At 37.1% G+C, this 17,391-nt stretch overlaps 1 protein-coding gene across 2 annotated transcripts; it reads left to right on the top strand.

Annotated features, from left to right (window-relative positions):
* The first annotated feature begins 3,683 nt into the window (after positions 1-3,683).
* On the top strand, positions 3,684-15,496 carry OSGEPL1 (O-sialoglycoprotein endopeptidase like 1). 2 transcript variants are annotated; one of them, XM_027126025.1, is made up of 9 exons: positions 3,684-3,796; positions 5,117-5,357; positions 9,294-9,681; positions 10,474-10,678; positions 10,755-10,903; positions 12,030-12,160; positions 12,284-12,355; positions 13,811-13,917; positions 15,450-15,496. In XM_027126025.1, exons 2-8 carry the CDS (start codon positions 5,137-5,139, stop codon positions 13,887-13,889), a joined length of 1,245 nt encoding a protein of 414 aa, XP_026981826.1. In that variant the 5' UTR covers positions 3,684-3,796; positions 5,117-5,136; the 3' UTR covers positions 13,890-13,917; positions 15,450-15,496. The 2 variants fall into 2 exon arrangements, with proteins under 2 accessions (XP_026981826.1, XP_026981836.1); XM_027126035.1 differs by lacking the exons at positions 12,284-12,355; positions 15,450-15,496 and having other exon boundaries at positions 3,698-3,796; positions 13,811-13,922.
* The last annotated feature ends 1,895 nt before the right edge of the window (positions 15,497-17,391 follow it).

Below are 17,391 nucleotides of genomic sequence, written 5' to 3' on the forward strand. Positions count from 1 at the left end.
ATTTCATAATTAAAAAATAGTTTAGTAAAAATATATTTGGATTTTATTTTATGTTCAGTATAGCAGTGTAATTTATTCTATTTCTTGACTCATTCAAGTCTTTAATAAACAACTAATGGTTATGAAAGTGGCTCAACCTGTAGCTCTAAAGTTCTATATAATTTTAAGTTAGCAGATAAGCCAATTTTATTACTATGTCCTTTAACTGCATAATTACATTGATAAAAATACATTCTTCTCAAATTCAAGAATATAAGTAAGGAAACTACATCATTAACACTAGAATGAACTCTAAAATATGAGAGGAATTTTATAATATATAAATATTCTGACTTTCCAACTATATAGTTATAAATTTTTTGACAACACTTTTTTGAAAAACTTGAAGATTTTGCAAGATAAGCATGCATTATCTTCTTCATTTTGTAATTTTTTAAATGGAAACAGAAGAGCAGATGATTTATTGGCTATTGCCCAGGAAAATACGAGTATACCAGCTACTACATGAAAACCTGATACAGTGATTCTGCTTTGAAACATCTGTCCCTCCTTTGAATTATCAAACGCATGCTTCTATCATGGTGCTTAATGGTCATAGGGAGTTTACGGAAGCAACAAAGAAATTCACCCTCTCCCTCTACTGCCAAAACATGTAGACCCCACACACTTGAAAAATAAGGTCATCTGAGTATGGCAAATTCTCAAAAAAATAAACACAATTACCATATGATCCAGCAATTCCACTTCTGGGTATATATCCCAAAGAAGTGAAAGCAGGGACTTGAAAAGATACTTGTACGACCCACGTTTATACCAGCACTATTCATAACAGTCAGAAGGTGGAGGTAACCGAAGTGTCCACTGTCAGATGAATGCATAAACAAAATATGGTGTATGTACACAATGGAATATTATTTAGCTTTAAAAGGAAGGAAATTCTGAGACATACTACCACACTGGATGAACCTTGACATTAATGCTAAGTGAAATAAGCCAGTCACGAAAGGACAAGTACCGTGTGAGCCCACTTACATGAGGTACCTAGAGTAGTCAAAGTCATAAGGACAGAAAGAATGGTGGTTGCCAGGGGCTGAGATGAAAGGGAAATGGGAAATTAGTGTTTAATGGATACAGAGTTTCAGCTGGGGAAGATGAAAAAGTTTTGGAGATGGATGGTAGTGACCGCTGCACAACAATGTGAATGTACTTATTGCCACTGAACTGTTTAAAATGGTGATTTTGTTAACATATATTTTAACACAATTTTTAAAAAGCAGTAAATTTGTAAAATAAGCATAATCGTTCTGCAAACGAAATAAAAAGCAAAATATCTTCCAAAGATGATACCTGATTGATGGTATTACCATTAATGAAAGAATGTTCCACATCAAAAAATATTTGTCAGCAAAGAAACTTTAAGAAGAGAAAGGCAAATGACAGTGTATTTTTAGCACAATCCAACCTATGAAGAACATAAGGCAGGTATGTGACTCAAGTGGAAAGGGGTGCATCAGGCCTGAAATATTAGCTGTTAAAAGCACCAAACTCATTTCTATTGCTTCCATTCCATTGTGCTAAACAATCGTTATAATTTGGATCTGGCTTTCATTGTAATTTGATCAACACAGAGAAGGTAAGGATCAGCAAGCTCAACTATCCTAGACCCTCCATCATTTCTCTTAAGTTAATACATTAGTATTATGGGTTTTACATAGCAGTTTCTTAGCAAATTGAGTGTGTGACTCAGCACTACAGAGTCCAGTCACTTCCAGATCTGATAAACCAATTTCAACCTAAGAAAAGAATCAGATGTTGAAACCCAGTCATCACACCATGGTCCTGCTAGACTGTGGATACCGCCTTCCCCTGCAACTTTTCTCTCAATGCATATTTTCCATAATGCTGTATTGTAATTGCCTATTATTAGACTCAGTTCCTTGAAAATAGAAAATGGATTTTATCTTTGATCCCTAACAACTAATAAACTGCCCAGCACAAAGGAAAGAACCAATAAATATGTGATATGTGAAAATGAAATCCAGTTTAGTAAGACATAATTAGGGAATGAGTATTGTAGAGATTCTTCTATATAAAGTTTTCCTCTTAAGTTTACAAATGGAAAGCTAAGCAATAGCAGAGACAAAGTGAACATATTTAGATTCAGAGCTCTCAATTCAAGTTGAAGTTACAGTGGTTAAGCCATATTTTCTTGAGAACGCCCATGAATGTGGCATTCAAACCATATGATGTGATCTGCATGAAAGCTCAGACAAGCCCCAGAGAGCATGCCTTTCCCGCAATAACTTCTCCAGTACGATAAAGAACATGAAAGCTTTATACCTTCACTTGCCAAATATGTGGGACCTGGTGTAAGTACCATTTCTTTCTACCACCCACATGCACTCAAACAAAGAATAAAATATCTTCCTAATGTGTCCTAAAGTTTGGCTCTTTCACATAATGCAGCATTCAGACTCAGCACCAGCCAAGAGTGCCCAGTTAAGGATTCTACTATTGATACTACCAAACACAACAGGGATAACTCTAGACAGCACAGGAGAGTACTGGAACAAAGTAATTCAAGTTGCAAGAAAAACAATGCCAGACAGGAATGATTTTATGTTCAGAATAGATCACAGTGTATAAGAAAATAACTCCTGCCCTATCATATGCAATCAGGATGACTACTTTTTCTTAACCTTTAGGTCTTAAGTTTTCTTTTTTCCTCTTTTGGGTCAACAACACATCCTAGGGAAAATATGAACTATTTAATCTTCTGTCAGTTTGAAAACAGACTCCAGAGCAGATGGCCTGACTTCTAATACTAGCTCTGCACTTACAAGCTGTGTAATCTGCAAATCACCCAAACTCTATGGTCCAGTTGTCTCATCTGCAAAATGAGGACAGTAACTACCTCATGCGATTGTTGTGAGGATTAATTAATCTGCAACAGTGCCTGGCACATAGTAAGTGCCACTTTATTATTAATTATGGTTATTATTGTCACATAAATGAAATTTTTGATAAACCTAAGTTCTACCTTAAAAATTCTTACTAATGTCCTGATAATTATAAATTTACATATCTGGAAATCATGAATTACACATCTGCCACTAGACCATAACTGTGACTTCCCTACCTCATACCAAGAGCTTCACACCATGCAAGGCGCAGATACATGTGCCAGCCCTGTCCAACCTTGCATTTATAAAGTCCTTGTTCAGTAAAATCTTAGCGCCTAGCCGGGAAGAAAAACAGATTGGGATAAATCTATTCAAATGGTAACAAGTTCACATACAAATAAAAACAAAAGACTGAAGGAGGTACAAGAAGTACAAGGAGGTACATACTATGCTGAAGTACATACTTTACCTCCAGAGTAAGCAAAGTCATACTTTTCTCTCAGTGGTGTCCAAATTGCAGCCTAAGGCAAAATTTTTTTTTTCTTTTAACGTAGCATAGTGTTTAGAACTAAATGTTATGTAGTCGAATCTGTGCTCGGTCTCCACTAGATCAGTCACTAGCCGTGTGACCTTATAGTATTCTTACCTACAAATCTGGGAGAATTGCTTGAGCGCACCATCTGGGGAATGAGAGCCTTTGTGCTTATATTTACTCGAAGAGTGACGCCTTCTAGGGGAATACCAGCTGACCCTGGCGACGGGACGCGGGCTCCGTGTTGATGACATCACTTCCGGGGCGACAGGTTCGGGCTTCCTTGCACCTAGGAAAGGGCGGTCGATCGGCTTTGCTGCGGAAAGTAGACGAGTACTAGTTACTGTCGTTCACGGGGAAGGTGGGTGAAACAGCTCAGCCCTCTCTCCACTGATGCTTTCGCGCGCCTGGAAAAGCGGTTCCAGTCAGAGTCCCTCGCCTTAGAGCAGAGACCAGCGCTGGCCAAGTGCCTAGGGTTCGCTTGGGATCCTTCCTGGCCCGAACGAGGAGGGCTTCGCACAAGCCTCCTTGGCTGGATTTAGTGACTATAAGTCTAATTTCTCGTGGCGCGTCTGTTGGGGCTGCATCCTCTGCAGGGGTCCTCTGTGAATAGGTCGCTTATCTCTAATCCCTGGATGCCCTCTGCTCCTGTGGAACAATAAAAGTTCCAATATTCGCTCTTTTATTTTTTTCCATTTTGTCCATTAGTGTGATAGGGAAAGAGCCTACTTAAATATCTAGAAGGTTCTAGAACAGGTGATTTGGGAGGCATGAGACTAGATATTTGGCAGTGTGAAAAAACCAGGGTGCTTTAATGATGGACTGCTGTTATTGGGGGCAAAGAGGATTTGGGGAGATCCCTATTATGATAAATCTGTGGCAAAAATGGAGATTTAATTCAAACAATTGTAATTAATGGATAAAATAGGTATTAGGTTACGGTCGTTTTAGTTGAGATGCTCTTTTAAAATGAGCTTTATGAGGGCTTCCCTGGTGGCGCAGTGGTTGAGAGTCCGCCTGCCGATGCAGGGGACACGGGTTCGTGCCCTGGTCCGGGAAGATCCCACATGCCGCGGAGCGGCTAGGCCCGTGAGCCATGGCCGCGCAGGCAAAAAGATGAGCTTTATGAGAACACTTGTTTCTAAACTTAGACGACTAAATCTTACTTTGTGTTTTATGTTAACTATTGTTTTCCGACCAAATGATTAAATTTTTCTTTTGAAAGGTGTTTCTAGGAAATGGAATGCCTTGATTTTCATCAGTTCCATTTTGCCCTTACTGATTTTTTTTAAACCACATTTTGTCTTAATTTTAGCTATAAAAAATGAATAGCACTTTTCCAAAGACTATCCATGCAGCTGTTGTACTGTAACATTAGCTGTTTTATAAAGAATAATCAATAGTTTGGTAAGAACAGCATGCAAGTAATAGTAATAATAAAAATTTTATATCTAATTTCCCGTTTTCCCTCTTAAAGAGCATTATATTCATTCATACTGTTATTTATATTAACAGATTTCTACAGACTAAAATTTTTTGCTAACTTTTACAAACCTTTCCTAAATTTTTATAAAACTATATATTGAAAAATAAACCAAGTTTTTGGAATTTTGCTTTACTGAATGGGCTAGTGGCTAATGTCAGTTCCAAATAATAGTTTGTTTCTTTAATTCTTTTCCAGGAATTATCTATACAGTAAATATGCTAATATTGAATAAGACAGCAGGAGTTTTTTCTAAACCATCAAAAAGGAATATGTATGAATTTCTAAGAAGTTTTAATTTTCATCCTGGAAAACTATTTCTTCATAAACTAGTTTTGGGAATTGAAACCAGTTGTGATGATACAGCAGCTGCTGTGGTGGATGAAACCGGAAATGTTTTGGGAGAAGCAATACATTCCCAAACCGAAGTTCATTTAAAGTGAGTAGACATTATCTCGGTAGTTTCCACTTTTTTTTGGAAAAATAAAATGAAATAATTTTTTTTTGTATTTATTACATACAAAAGTTAAATTTTAAGAACTAATTTCTTCTTTCATGCAAAAGTTTCTAATAACTGCCGTAGAAAACCTTAAACCCCTCAACCTGGCTTTTAAGGAGCTCCACAATAAGGTCCCAACCTTAGCTAATCCTGTTGCCAAAAAGAAACTAAACTCCAATATTTATCCATGATTTCCCCTCATGCCTTTTTCTCTTTTGTCCACCTGTTATGTTTCATGGTCTCAACTGAAGTCCTAGGAAAGTATGACCTGACTTCTAGCCTGTGTTAATCACTGCAAAAGAAAATCCTATTCACATTTACCCATATAATTCATATTGGTACTTAAATAACAATATACTGTTGTATTAAAGCACAGAATGGTGCCAGGTTTATAAACTCAGATTTTTCCAGAGGGCCACCAGGCAGGTTACATAAATAGGTAGGCTGGGTATAATGTGGAAAATATCTATAGGTCACTACTCAGCTCCAGCCAGTTGTTGCCATGCAAGAATGTAGGCCTTATGTTATTTGATTATCAGAATTTTCAAGAGAAAATGGAAATCCAGAATGTTACGGTAATATCTCCCAGATTTTAAAAATTAGTAGGTAATTCAAATATATTAAAATACCATACAGTTCAGATATGCTGTCAAGCCATTAATTTACAACATCTGAATAGTGAAAAAGTTTGGTGTTTTGAGATCACAAACCTGTGTGTGAATCATGAATTAGTGATTGGTATTGGTTCTGACTTGGGAAGTTCCTGATCCTCTCTGATTCTGTTTTCACATCCATAAAATGGGAAAGATAATGTCTATCTTATAGGATTGTGGGGTGCATAATAGAAATAATACAGAATATTAGAAATAGTATACGTGAAGAGGCAGAGTAGGCCTCTGATGGTTACATATTATATGAAAGGGACTGTGTTAGGTCTTAATAAGGCACAGTGAAATACTAACAAGTCCTTGCCTTTAAGAAGCTTAACCTAATCTTTGAGACATGTTATGTAGACCTACAAGGAAAGTTAGCAGTGCAAGGCAGCATAAAGTGAGTATCAAAGAAGTAGTGCAGACAATAACTTATTACCATGCCTCAGTTTTACAGTTCTTTCATTATTTTGGGGTGTATTGGACATTTGAACATGTAAATGTTAGCTGCACAGAAAGGCCTACCCTAACCACTTAATCTAAATTAGGTACTCCCACCCTGTTTATTCTATATACCATATCCTGCATATTTTCCTCATAATTCTTTTCATAATTTTTATGTTTGTTTACTTATGTACAGTCTTTCCCCCAATAGACTCTCAGCTCCATGGTGACAGGGGCTGCGTCTGTATTAACCACTACACTATGCCTAGTGCCCAGCATAGCACATGACATGTTGCAGGGGTCAGTGGCCTTGAGAGATAGTTAGGCCTTCAATGAAAGAGGATGGAAAGAATATTGTAGGCTGAGAGAGCATCACTGGCAAAGGCAAAGAGGTGAGAAGGTACTGGGCAAACACTTAGTTTAGCTAGCGCGTGAGTCACTTGAGAGGAATATATAGGCAAATAAACTATTTGGTACCATCTCCTCAGCGCATCTCATTATTTATTGAATACCTACAATTGCAAGGCAGCATCTGAGGCACTGTGGGTACATATATATGATCCTTTCCTCTGAGCAGCTTACCATATAAAGTGGTTTACATTCTGGTTCAGCCACTGACTAGTTTTTTTTTTTTTTTTTTGCGGTACGCGGGCCTCTCACCGTTGTGGCCTCTGCTGTTGCGGAGCACAGGCTTCGGATGTGCAGGCTCAGCGGCCATGGCTCACGGGCCCAGCCACTCCGCGGCATGTGGGATCTTCCCGGACCGGGGCACGAACCCGTGTCCCCTGCATCAGCAGGCGGACTCTCAACCACTGCGCCACCAGAGAAGCCCAGCCACTGACTAGTTTTGAGACCTTGCACCATTTTCTATGTCTTAGTGTCCTTATCTGTGAAATGGGGATAATAATGACAACCAGCTTATAATATTGTTGTGAAGGTTAAATGTGAATTCTTTTAAAGCATTTAGTGCAGTCTTGACAAATAGCAAGGGCTCAAAAAAACCTGCCTATTACTAGTAACAATAGTACTTCTCTTACTACTATAAAGTGAAGAAGGCAGGTAGGTAAATAGGTCATTGTAAAACAGCATGGCAAGTGCAATAATAGAGGATTGCTTGGAAGAGGAGTTCTTTCTTTCGAGCCAGAGACCTGAAGGACAATCTTGACTTCTCCCTCACCACTCTGTACCCAAATCAGTCACCTAGTCATAGTAAATCTACCTCCCAAATATTTCTTGAAACTTTTCCTCCCACTTTCCACTTAGTTCAAGCCCTTATTGTCTCTTGCCTGGACTCTTGGCTCCAGTCTTGAGGCTAAATGGTTTCACTGCCTCTTTATTAGCTTTGTTCTTTAATCATCCACTTTCCATTACTGTCTACAAATTATTATTTGATTATTAATTAATGATTTTATTAATCATAATTAATTATTTGAGAATAAAGCCATGGTCTTATTCATCTCTTCTGTCTCTGATGCTTAGCATAATCCTTAGAAGATAATACATAGAAGAGGCACAGAAAGGAAGGGGAGTAGGCAAGTGGGAGGAGGAAGAAATGAGTAGGAGGGAGAGGATTTGGATTTAAAGTCTCCCAAATTCCAAGAAAGTAAAAGCTTTTGAGTAGGTGAGTGATGAGGTCAGCACTGTGCTTTTTTTCTGGCAACACCATACAGAACAATTCCAAGGATCAGAGAATGTATCTAGGGAAGTACAGTTAGAAGGCTTTGAATAGACTGAGTTAATGAGAGCTTTTCGAACTTGGTGGTGGCAGTGGGACAGTGCTGACCTTATCAATGGTGATAAACTTAATTAAATTGGAAAGTAAGGGAAAGAAAGGAGATAAAGATAAGCCTGGAAACCCAAGTGATTAGGAGGTTATTGATGCCATTAACAGAATTGAGGAATATAGGAGAAAAAGTCTCTTTGAAGAATTAAGGAAAATGGTATTATATTATGGATGTGTTGAAATAAGATCATTTCTTTTAAATATTGCCCTCATTGACTGACACAGTACATATTTTAACTATTAAATATTCATTGAATGCCGTGTATATAGATCTTACAACATCAATATTTGAAGGGGTTTTTTTTGAGATTAGAGGTATATCTTGCAGACTCTCTATATTTTTGCTCTGCCTCTCTGATCAGTCACATGCTGGCTAATTTTTTGCTAACAACTTTGCCTTCTAATTCTTTATTCTTGACATTTGGAGTGGTCATCCACTGCTTGTCCTATATGGACCAAAAATCAAAATTACCAATCCAATTAAAGACTGGATTCCCAAACTTTATTTCAGGATTTCAAGCTGTCTGCTGTCCTACCATGAGCTCAAGTGCAGTGTGTTTAAAAATAAACTCGTCTTCTTCACAAAACTGTCTTCATGCTTCTCTCTGTTAGTATTTCTTTTCTTCCAGTCAGATAGATTAATTTTCCTAAAATCCAGTTTTATCCTGTCCTTTCCTTATTCAAGACTCGTTCCTTAGAATGCTTCTCAAAATTATTTTGGTGATTTCATTTATCAAGAAACAAATCCATAGGAGTTTGTTGTATACAGTTTTGAAAAGTTAGAGACATTAAATAACATCCTTAATCACTGCATGGTGAGTTCTTATAATGTACTGTACATTATAAGGCACACATAATTTGAAAATACTTGACTTACTAATGTGTTTAGCTATATAATGGTTAATTTGAAAACATGCCTTCAGCCATAATATATACTTTTTCTTTCTCTATTTTTATAATCTTAAAATTATAAAAAGCTGTTTTTTTTATATCTTTCAGAACAGGTGGGATTATTCCTCCAGTAGCTCAACAGCTTCATAGAGAAAATATTCAACGCATAGTGCAAGAAGCTCTCTCTGCCAGTAAAGTCTCTCCAAGTGAACTCTCAGCAATTGCAACTACCATAAAACCAGGACTTGCTTTAAGCCTGGGTGTAGGCTTATCATTTAGCTTACAACTGGTAGACCAGTTAAAAAAGCCCTTCATTCCCATTCATCATATGGAGGCTCATGCACTTACTATTAGGTTGACAAATAAAGTAGAATTTCCTTTTTTAGTTCTTTTGATTTCAGGAGGTCATTGTCTTTTGGCATTAGTTAGAGGAGTTTCAGATTTTCTGCTTCTTGGAAAGTCTTTGGATATAGCGCCAGGTGACATGCTTGACAAGGTAATTAAGAATTAATATGTCTATTCTTTTTTGTTAAGGTGTCTATTTCAGCTAAATAGTAATAGATACACTACTGCTATTCATCTAAATATTTCTGAATAATATATTAGACTAAAAAAACTTATGTGCAGTAGTAAACAAAAAAAGAGTAGTACATAATTTTATAAAAGATTCCTTCTTACCCATTCTGAATAAAATGATATGAGGTTTACATCAGTATATAAAGGCTCAAATAGTTTGTATATACACTTTTTTTAATCAAATAACATAATATATGAAAGAAAGTGCTTTGTGAAGTGTAATGTACCTTTAAAAAGTGAAATAAGAGGATATATAAAGATAACATAAGGACATTAAAGATGCACAAAGTTCTATTATTAAATGTTACAATTGCTGACACCACTGACAAGCAGATTTCTTTTCCTTTGTTTTAGAATCTTAAAGCCTACTGCCTTATAAAAAAAACCTGTTGCCAACAGCTGAAATGATTGGAAGAAATAGGACAGGTTCTTATTTTTGAAGTTCATCATTAAGCAGTCATTGTCATTTTCAAACCTATTTTCCATCCCCAGTAGAAGAGCAAAAGTAGATAGGAAGGCAGTGATTGGCCACTATTGATCAGGTTGTCAGAAACAGCAAGATTGTCTGTCTTGACTGACCACCAGTTCTGGTCCATGTTTGTAAAAGTATTGCATGTCTTATTCACCCAGGGTAAAATTCATTTCCTTTGCACCCTGGTTTCAAAATGTACAGTTTCATGACATTACAAAAATTTTTGTTTGTTTTTGATAGGTAGCAAGAAGACTTTCTTTAATAAAACATCCAGAGTGCTCCACCATGAGTGGTGGGAAGGCTATAGAACATTTGGCCAAACAGGGAAATAAACTGCATTTTGATTTCAAACCTCCCATGCAACATGCTAAAAATTGTGACTTTTCTTTTTCTGGACTTCATCACATTATTGATAAGATGATAATGCAAAAGGAAAAAGAAGAAGGTATATTTCTAATTAGTAAAGTTGGACAAATAAGTAATACTGGATTGTACCTAAAAATACCTGCTCATTCCTGCAGGTATTGAGAAGGGGCAAATCCTGTCTTCAGCTGCAGATATTGCTGCTGCAGTACAGCACACAGTAGCCTGCCACATTGCAAAAAGAACACATCGTGCTATTCTATTTTGCAAGCAGAGAGACTTGTTATGTCAAAGTAATGCAGTACTGGTAAGTTTTGTAATTTTAGAATAGTAGTAATCCTTTACAGTATGTTACTTTTCTTCCCAGAGATTAATTGACCCTAAGCATAGGATGAAAAGATCTTTATGCCATATGCTATCGCAGACAGTATGAAATCACGTAGAATAAAAACTAACAGCCATTGGGATTTCCCTGGTGGTGCAGTGGTTAAGAATCCGCCTGCTAACACAGGGGACATGAGTTCGAGCCCTGGTCTGGGAAGATCCCACATGCCACGAAGCAACTAAGCCCGTGCACCACGACTACTGAGCCTGTGCTCTAGATCCAGTGAGCCACAACTACTGAGCCCACGCGCCTGGAGCCCGTGCTTCGCAACAAGAGAAGCCACCGCAATGAGAAGACCTCTCGCCGCAACGAAAGAAAGCCCACGTGCAGCAACGAAGACCCAATGCAGCCAAAAATAAATAAATAAATAATTCAAAACAAAACAAAACTTTTAACAACCATTCCCTGTACAGGCCTGGCAGCTTTATAGGACATCTGTACAGCCTGTGCGGCAAAAAAGTTCAAGGCTGCATCTTATTGAATTTAAAAGAGGGTTTACAGTATGAAACAAAATGCAGTATAACTGCTGTCATTATTGAAGGAAAAATAGGCTGTTTCCTTCAGATTTATGTTCCTTTGATGAAATCCCTTTAAATGTGCTTAAAAGCCTTGATAAATTGCCTGTGTATCTTAAACTTCATTCTTTGGAAAATTGTAAAGCGAGAAAAATATTTAAATGGTAGGTTCACAAAATGGAATATTACACAAATATCAAAGGTAATAGTTTAAGAATTATGTAGTAAAATGAAAAAAAATGCTTATAAGTGAAAACTGCAGGGTCTAAAATACTGTACTATGATTGTAATGAGAAAAGGGTTAGAAGAAAATACAAAAATGAAAGTGATCATATGGTAATATTGAAATTGTTGGTGACTTTTGTTTCCTTTGCAAATGTTTATTATATAGATATATCACTTGCTCATTACCCACCTACCAAAATGTGATATTGTCTTATTGTATAATGCTGGTAATTTCCCCGGGTTTAGCTCACAGCTTAGCTCATATTCATGTGTGATATTGTTAATTTTGGTTTTCTCAACTTTTTCAGGTTGTATCTGGAGGCGTTGCAAGTAACTTACATATCCGAAAAGCTCTGGAAATCGTGACAGATGCAACACAATGCACTTTGTTGTGTCCTCCTCCCAGTCTGTGCACTGACAATGGCGTTATGATTGCGTGGTAAGCCATGGATGTTTGTGCTTCACTCATAATTATGTAAATATTAATTGCCATTTCATCATGCTAAATTTTCTTCCTTTAAATCTTGGGCTAGTTATTTTATTTTTATTGATTCTTATTTAGGAATGGTGTTGAAAGATTGCGTGCTGGCTTGGGCATTTTACACAGCACAGAAGGCATCCGCTATGAGCCAAAGTACGTGGTACCATTCATAATCTTTATGCAAGTTGCATTGTAAAAGTCAAAGCCTGGATTTTGCTTTTATATTTGAGGTTTTCATTGACACTCTGGTGGTACTTGAAGAAAGAGTACATTAATTTTTTTCATTTAACCTAAGCATTAGATACCTTATAAGAAATATTTTTGTTATAGCTTAAATTATATAAATGTTGACAAAGCATAGGTTAGAAACAGGCAGTGGGTAAGGATGATGAATTCCCTCATTGGGGACCAGAATGGAAACCATGTCCATGACCTGGACTTTTGCAGTGTTAGGACCATCTCAGCATCAGCTGCCGTGCTGGAAACTTAAGGAAAATGTGCAAGAAGCATTCAGCTGGGAGACTGGGTTGTGAGTATACTTCTCCACAGGCAGCTGAGAAATGGCCAAAAGATAGCTGTTTTCTGCAAGCCTTATTTCCTCTCCCAAATCAAAGTTCCTAGGAGTAGCACAGTTTTTCAATTTGTTATCAAGTTCTGGTCTTAAGCTAATTCTGGAATAGTAAAAACAGTAAAGCATGATTATGTTTCATAATCTAACACTTCTATTTTCAACAGTGTTTCATCTGCTGTTTTAAACTTTTCAGCATTTTAGTACATAACTATACCTACGTGAACCATAGACTATTAAGGCTGATCATAAATGAACAGTTTAGTTAGTAGTGACTAAACTACTAGTAGGAAGAATCCCTTAAGTTGATGGCCTAGCCTCAGGTAGAATCTACCATCTGATCCAACACTGCCTTCTTGTGGGCAGTGTTGAGGCTGGAGATGATGGCTTTTTTTAGGTTGGGGTCCATTTGAAGCTTTGTATAGGGCAACATTGTACAAAAGCAGAAATCTGAGGCCAAAAGTATTTACTGAGGAAGAACAGAGAAAGAGGGTAGGATCTAAGACCTCTCCTGCCACCAGTGACAAAGGAAGGTAGAAAAGGAGCAAGCTAGCTTTTGAAACCTGGAGAATTTCTGAAGTTAGAATAAATGCAGGTCTGACTTTGTATGGTAAACTGTTTTTACCCTGTTAGCTTTGTAGAGCATTATAAGGCAACTTTTTGTTATTTTTTTCTGTTTCAAGTTTTTATTTATTTACAGTATTCGAGAGAGAACTCTTTCAAAAACATCTCAACCCCAAACTCATTGAATTGTATGCATTAAATATGTATAGCTTTTAACATGTCAATTATACCTCAAAGTGGTTTTAAAAAATTTTCCAATTTAGATTTCTAGCCTTCCTTCACCCATTATTCTGGTTTGAGGTCCTATTGTACTTTTATGGATTCAAGAACCACCATCACATATAGTCAGTTATTCACTAGATACATATATTGTTTGTCAGAATTCTAAGCAGATAGTTTGCAGAGCTAGTAACAGATCAGTAAACAAATAATGTAAAATAATTTGAAATAATGTGATTTGTCTGATTTTGATGCAGATGTCCTCTTGGAGCAGATATATCAAAAGAAGTTGGAGAAGCTGCCATAAAAGTACCACGATTAAAAATGAAGATTTGATTTTTGCTTTTCAAAAATATCCCTAAAGGTAGTAGTAAAGTTTTGATTTTTTTGTATATCAAATATATAATACTAATTGTTCATCAAGACTTTCTTTGTTATCCTTTTTATGTTTGATGGTTAACCTGCTCTTCTGAGAGACTATAATAATATGTTATAGTCTTATAAGGGAGTATAAGTTTTTTTTTATCAAAAACCAAATAAAACATCTTGTGGGAAAAAGAATATACTGATATTGGCAAGTAGAAAGAAAAACCTTGGAAAAAATATAGCAATTCTGCTAAATCCTGGCCCCATATTATACAGGCATACATCTTTACCCCCCTTTTTCATATCAGGATATATTAGCCTGACTTTTCTAATGAGAGAGCAATTTTAGAAAGGTAGCCAGGTCAAAGTCATGTCAACTCAAGAATTCTAAGTCAAAACAAAAGAATATATGTTAGTAATTATAAAAATATATATATTATTCGGTATCTTCTCTGGAGCAAATGGGATTTCTATACATTTCTTAAAATGGGATTTTAAGAAATATGACATTTTAAGAAATATGACACCAGGGAAGCATGGGCTTCCCTGGTGGCGCAGTGGTTGAGAGTCCGCCTGCCGATGCAGGGGACACGGGTTCGTGCCCTGGTCCGGGAAGATCCCACATGCTGCGGAGCAGCTGGGCCCATGAGCCATGGCCGCTGAGCCTGCGTGTCTGGAGCCTGTGCTCCGCAATGGGAGGGGCCACAACAGTGAGAGGCCCGCGTACCTCAAAAAAAAAAGAAAAGAAATATGACATGCAAGTAATCCCTCGAGTGTATATTGTACTTTTTAGTTGGCCACATATATTCACATTCATTATTTTAGAAAGTATATTTAATCAGTGAAAATATATGAGGTGAAAAGGGCTGTTTTATTTTTGGGTAATGTCCTTTGACTCTGACTTTTACTGCAGATATCATAACAGTTTATGACTTTTTTTCTGCCCAGATTAAAATAACTGAATGTACTGTCCTTTGAATATAAGGATGATACTACTAACTATTTAATGTCCTTTGAGAGATTTTGCTATGTTACATCATCCATACTGGATCAAATTGTTAATTTTCTAATCAGTGACTTGCTTTATTGAGAAACTAGAGGTTAAGGATAAAAATCTAGAATGAAAAGATTTCTTATTTTAATCCTTCCTTATGGTGACCTTCCCTTTTGGGAAATTCCATAAGTAATTCTTTTTTCTAGAATTGTGATCGTAGGATATTGCTTTATGATCCTCCATTTTATCCTGGAAGTATAATTTATATGAGAGAACATATAGAAACAGCAACATTTATAAAGCTTACATTCTTTGATGTTGAGGTATAGGTATGATGTAATTGGTTTGTAACTATAATTTAGAAGAAACTATTAGTTTGTGAATTCACCTTTTACATTTGGATTTGTATTCTGTATCATGTGAATCTAAATTCACAGAAAGTGTATTTCCTTTGACTGTTACAATAAGAGTGCATATAAACTAATGAAGAAAATTGACCAAAATTTTTTCCCACCATCACAAATTTTATAAAATAGGAATATCGGGCTTCCCTGGTGGCGCAGTGGTTGAGAGTCTGCCTGCCAATGCAGGGGACACGGGTTCGAGCCCTGGTCTGGGAGGATCCCACATGCCGCGGAGCAACTGGGCCCATGAGCCACAACTACTGAGCCTGTGCATCTGGAGCCTGTGCTCCACAACAGGAGAGGCCGCGACAGTGAGAGGCCCGCGCACCGCGATGAAGAGTGGCCCCTGCTCGCCGCGAGCAGAGAAAGCCCTCGCACAGAAACGAAGACCCAATGCAGCCAAATAAATAAATAAAATAGGAATATCTATAATCTAAGTTCTTAAAATTTCAAAGTATCAAAACTATTCCAGATGCTACAAACACACATGTCAAAATTAAGTTCATGATATAAATCAGGTAAACTACAGATAAAAAAAACAAGCAAATTCTGGAAGCATTCCATATATTTAGGTCTTTCAGTATTTAGCCAGAAGGAAGGAAGAGAAAGGGAGAAACATTGAACTCTATGTTGGTAAGCATGTGTGCCAGTTAGCTTATAGTACAGGTAAGAGGCAGGCAATTTGCTGAAACTCTCTATATATTGAGGCCTTTCTCATCTTATGTATAATTTTTAAAAATAAAAAGCAAGTGCAGGGTAATAAACATAATCTGTACTTTGGGGCTGTACTTAAGGAGAAATACTGTAAAGTTTTAAGCGTGGTAGGTTGGCCCGGCTAGGCCTAGATACTCAGGAAATGTCTGTTATTGAATGCAATAAAACCCTGATCATCAACTTTGAAACCACCTGAAGCCAGTTTTAAAGCTCAAAGTTTGCTGTCTAAAGGCTTTTATCTTTGAATGTCTAGAGAGGCTTAATGTTTCCAATGATATGAATTAACAGTGCTGAATAAATGACACAGGTTTGTATCATTTGAATTATTTATCCCTTTCTAGTATAAAATATGCCATTCTTCTCAGAATTCCACCAGGAAGTTGTGACTCAGAGCTATTAAGATAATTTTGAATCAGATTTGAAGATTAAAGAGGTCTCTTATTGTACAGTGGTTAAGAGCACAGGCTTTGGACTGTGGCACACAGAAAGCCCTGAGTACCTGTAGCTGCAGTCACCACCATCATTACTGTTACGTTAAGGCATGTTGGAGAAAATAACTGCTAATTAATGTATGTGTTCACTGCAGCCCAGGTAGACTATAGAGACAATTGAGCAAAGTGGACAGAGAAAAACGGTGGCTCTTTAAAGGACCCACTGAAACCTAGTTAGCTTTTATATCAAATCCATTTGCTGCTGTATGTGAGAAGCAGACATACATCAAAACTTGCACCTACTGGAAACAATACTGGTTGGGCAAAGACATCACATGATTCTAAGCCACAAAGAATGTCATCTATTCCAGCTGCAAACCAAAGATACTCTGTACATATGGAGAATGGTCAACAGTGGTGGCCACACTTTTTAGCCATACTTTTGTGCTTGATGGGAAATGATTTCAGATTTTTCTTTAGTAAAATGTTTTTAAAAGCATACATTTCAGATTTTAGAAGACTCGTGTACCTGTAGTATTTATCATTAAATATCTTAAGGTAGTACAGTGAGTGTTAACATGTAGGCTACTTTGAATCAGGTCTTTTTAGCCCAGCATACCAATTTAAAAATGTTTCTTATTTTAAAATGTTTCTAACACTTGATATATACACTAATTGTGCCACTTGTGTGAGTTGCTATATCTTAATAGTTTTTTTTTTTTCTTTATTTTTCTTTTCTTCACTGTATGCGGGCCTCTCATTGTTGTGGCCTCTCCCGTTGTGGAGCACAGGCTCCGGATGCGCAGGCTCAGCCGCCATGGCTCACGGGCCCAGCCGCTCCGCGGCATGTGGGATCCTCCCAAACCAGGGCACGAAGCCAGGTCCCCTGCATCGGCAGGAGGACTCTCAACCACTGCGCCACCAGGGAA

This window comes from Aethalodelphis obliquidens, unplaced genomic scaffold (assembly GCF_003676395.1).
Source record: "Aethalodelphis obliquidens isolate GAN/ISIS:26980383/991018 unplaced genomic scaffold, ASM367639v1 scaffold2, whole genome shotgun sequence".
Classification (NCBI taxonomy): Eukaryota; Metazoa; Chordata; class Mammalia; order Artiodactyla; family Delphinidae; genus Aethalodelphis; species Aethalodelphis obliquidens.

Excerpts from the sequence above, each read along its gene's own strand:
- OSGEPL1 (XM_027126025.1), top strand. The coding sequence starts at position 5,137 with ATGCTAATATTGAATAAGACAGCAGGAGTTTTTTCTAAACCATCAAAA. Across the intron at positions 10,679-10,754 it reads GCAAAAGGAAAAAGAAGAAG|GTATTGAGAAGGGGCAAATC; the intron begins GTATATTTCTAA and ends TCATTCCTGCAG. Across the intron at positions 12,356-13,810 it reads GGCATCCGCTATGAGCCAAA|ATGTCCTCTTGGAGCAGATA; the intron begins GTACGTGGTACC and ends ATTTTGATGCAG.